The 3,518-nt window shown below is 36.8% G+C and overlaps 1 protein-coding gene across 1 annotated transcript; it reads right to left on the bottom strand.

Moving 5' to 3' along the window:
- Nucleotides 1-303: 303 nt before the first annotated feature.
- Nucleotides 304-3,204, bottom strand: LOC117320401 (heat shock cognate 71 kDa protein-like; the record flags this gene model as incomplete). Its single annotated transcript, XM_033875001.1, is given in 3 exon segments — nt 304-1,317; nt 2,020-2,421; nt 2,649-3,204. Coding segments are annotated over 3 exon segments (1,401 nt in total), but the record flags the coding sequence as incomplete, so codon positions are not given.
- Nucleotides 3,205-3,518: the final 314 nt, after the last annotated feature.

Raw genomic sequence — 3,518 nt, 5'->3', positions numbered from 1 at the left:
GTATTGTCTCAAGCTAGCCTGGACTTGCAAGGACGATTTCAGCATTCATTGCACATCTACTTTTCAGAGTATTAAGCTACCCAGAAACAATTTTTTTATTTTTAAGAAGCACTGGATTAAAGTCAGGAGAGCAATTGGTCAAACAGAAACCAACAAACAAGCAAGTTCCTTTAGCGCTAGCATTATTTCAGATACAAGACTATTATTGCCCTTCATAATAGCCAATTTAGAAAGAACGACAAGAGGCAGTAATTTTTTTTTTGCTCTGGCTCTTTTATTCAATTTTTTAACATTTCTTTTTTCTCTTTTTTTTCTTCTTCTTGCACGTTGAATACTTTTCATCTTTTGAAAAAGCATATATTTGTGTATGCGACTTGTCACATTTGCACATTACTAGGGGTTGTTGCAAAAGCTTGACATTAATATGATCAGTTATCACATCCGATACAATGGAATGATGGAATGGTCAAATGGTAAAGAAAACCACATTTTAACCTTTCGTGATAAGATAAAGAGTTAACTCGATGGAAATAAATGAAACTAAACTGAACTGAAATTTCTTTGTAACAGTTATGTAATTGGCAATTGAGCATTCAAAACTTATTTGTCCATCTTCCTACACTGCAGTTTGTTTCAAAGCATTAAGCATGTGCAGCAAACATTTATCAAAATAAGCATGTTTTCCATTGGTCTTTGTTTTGATGGACACAGAATCTTCACATTGGACTAGTTTTTGTATTACCATGATCAGTTGGGTAGATTTTCAAGTCTCTATCTTAACAGTGTTCTAATTATGATGGCTTGTAATTGAAACAAAAAATAAATTAGTTTTGAATTTTGTAAGCTTGATCTTGGTCCAGAATTTGTCCTGTATTTAATCGACTTCCTCGATGGTTGGGCCACCACTTCCACCAGTGGATGCTCCATCAGCACCACCCGGCATACCGCCTGGCATGCCTCCGGGCATACCTCCGGGCATACCTCCAGGTGCTCCACCAGCTCCTTGGTACAGCTTGGTGATGATTGGATTACAAACACCCTCTAACTCCTTCTGTTTGTGCTCGAACTCTTCCTTTTCGGCCAATTGGTTGGCATCTAGCCAAGAGATAACCTCTGTACACTTGTCAACGATGGTCTTCTTATCGTCTTCACTGATCTTGTTCTTGAGGTTGTCGTCCTCAACTGTGGATTTCATCTGGAAGGCATAGCTCTCCAAGGCATTCTTGGAAGAAACACGGTTACGTTGTACATCATCTTCTGCCTTGTATTTCTCAGCATCATTCACCATCCTTTCGATCTCATCCTTTGACAAACGACCTGAATGGTAAAGAAGACAACATTTACTCAAACTATTCAATTCAACTTTGCCGATCTCATTTAAGTCAAAAATTGTTTAAGTTGCTGTCATTGGGAAACTACAATTACACAAGTGGTCATTTCTTTCAATCTGTTTCCTCATTATTGACTAGGGTTGGATACCGGTAAGAACAAAACAATAAGTCTAAGATACCAACGAAACAATGCTACGATACCGATACTTTTTGGAGTGATGAATCATTATAGCTGTAATAGTTTGATTTAAATGCGAAAAATAACCTTTGCATGGATTACTTAGTATAGCTTATGAATAAAGATAATACTGTAGAACAAACCACTCAAGATTTCTGATATAATGACTCGAACTGTATTCAAACATTAACATGAAAACAATGTCTTAATCAAAATTTATTGAACAAAATAAGTTTTTGTGGAGTTTTTTTTACATCAGATTTTAATGTATTTCTTCTTGCAAATACCATACAGTACCAGTATCAAATCCTATTATTGATTTAAAAAAAAAAAAATCTATATTGGTGTAAAGTTAAAAATAAAATAAGTGCAAGTGTTGTATTTATTTAGCGATGATTAGTCATTTCACCACTATGACTTATTGATTCCCCAACACTAATAAGTACCTTCGAACACTGGAACAGCCCTCAACAATACAAGACTATATAAAAGTACTTTTTTTCATCTTACCTTTGTCATTGGTGATGGTGATTTTGTTCTCCTTGCCTGTACTCTTGTCAACAGCAGACACATTCAAGATACCATTGGCGTCAACGTCAAATGTGACCTCAATTTGAGGAACACCTCTCGGTGCTGGTGGAATCCCAGTCAGCTCAAACTTTCCAAGCAGATTGTTGTCCTTGGTCATTGCTCGTTCTCCCTCGTAAACCTGGATCAACACACCTGGCTGATTGTCAGAGTAGGTGGTGAATGTTTGGGTCTGCTTGGTGGGAACAGTTGTGTTACGTTTGATGAGAGAGGTCATCACTCCTCCAGCGGTCTCAATACCCAAGGACAAAGGAGCTACATCCAACAACAGTAGATCTTGGACCTCCTCAGACTTGTCTCCAGACAGGATAGCTGCCTGTACAGCTGAAAAACATAACAGATTGAACTTAAAATAGAAACTCTTAACAATATAACTGACAGATCAAATATCATGTATTTTAACATGTAGTAAAACCATTTATATATATACATCAATGTCTTTTAGAAAAACAATTATCAACTGGGAACAGTCAAAATAGTTGAAATGAGGGTCAACACATTTTAACTTTTCTTAGCTGGATTATGCATCGGAAGAAAAATAAAACACAAACCTGCACCATAGGCAACAGCCTCATCAGGATTAATGGATTTGTTCAGTTCTTTTCCATTGAAGTAGTCCTGAAGAAGTTTCTGAATCTTTGGAATACGAGTGGACCCACCAACCAGTACAATATCATGAATTGCACCTTTGTCTAGCTTGGCATCACGTAGAGATTTTTCTACAGGTTCCAAGGTTCCTCTAAATAGATCTGCATTCAACTCCTCAAAACGGGCCCTTGTGATACTTGTGTAGAAATCGGCTCCTTCATAGAGGGAGTCGATCTCGATGCTGGCCTGAGCACTTGATGACAAGGTTCTCTTTGCTCGCTCACATGCTGTTCTCAGACGCCGAAGGGACCTTTTGTTGTCGGTTATGTCCTTCTTGTGTTTACGCTTGAATTCCTGAACAAAGTGGTTCACCATACGATTATCAAAGTCCTCACCACCCAAGTGGGTGTCCCCAGATGTGGATTTCACTTCAAAGATTCCGTCTTCAATTGTCAGAATGGATACATCAAAAGTACCACCACCTAAATCAAAGATAAGTACATTTCTTTCTGTTCCAACCTGGAAAATAAACAAATATCACATTTTTATTTCATGGTGGGATAAAAATTCAGTTTACAATATCGAAAATGAAACTTGAAACATATAACAAAAAGCCATACTAGTGATAAAAATCACTCACTGTACAAAATTATTTATTATGCTATTGACTGGTCATCTTTATGAATTTTAAAATGTCATTAATTCCTATTGCGAAACAGAATCAATCCCTGTGTTATTTTAAGTACAAGTAACATAACTTTTCTCCAAATACTGAAAACAATCCACATCAATTGTGGACAGTAATGTAATAAGAAACAGAAAGTTCTGTTGTT

This window comes from Pecten maximus, unplaced genomic scaffold, assembly GCF_902652985.1.
Source record: "Pecten maximus unplaced genomic scaffold, xPecMax1.1, whole genome shotgun sequence".
In the NCBI taxonomy this organism is placed as follows: Eukaryota; Metazoa; Mollusca; class Bivalvia; order Pectinida; family Pectinidae; genus Pecten; species Pecten maximus.
This window is presented reverse-complemented; position numbering and strand designations above follow the sequence as displayed.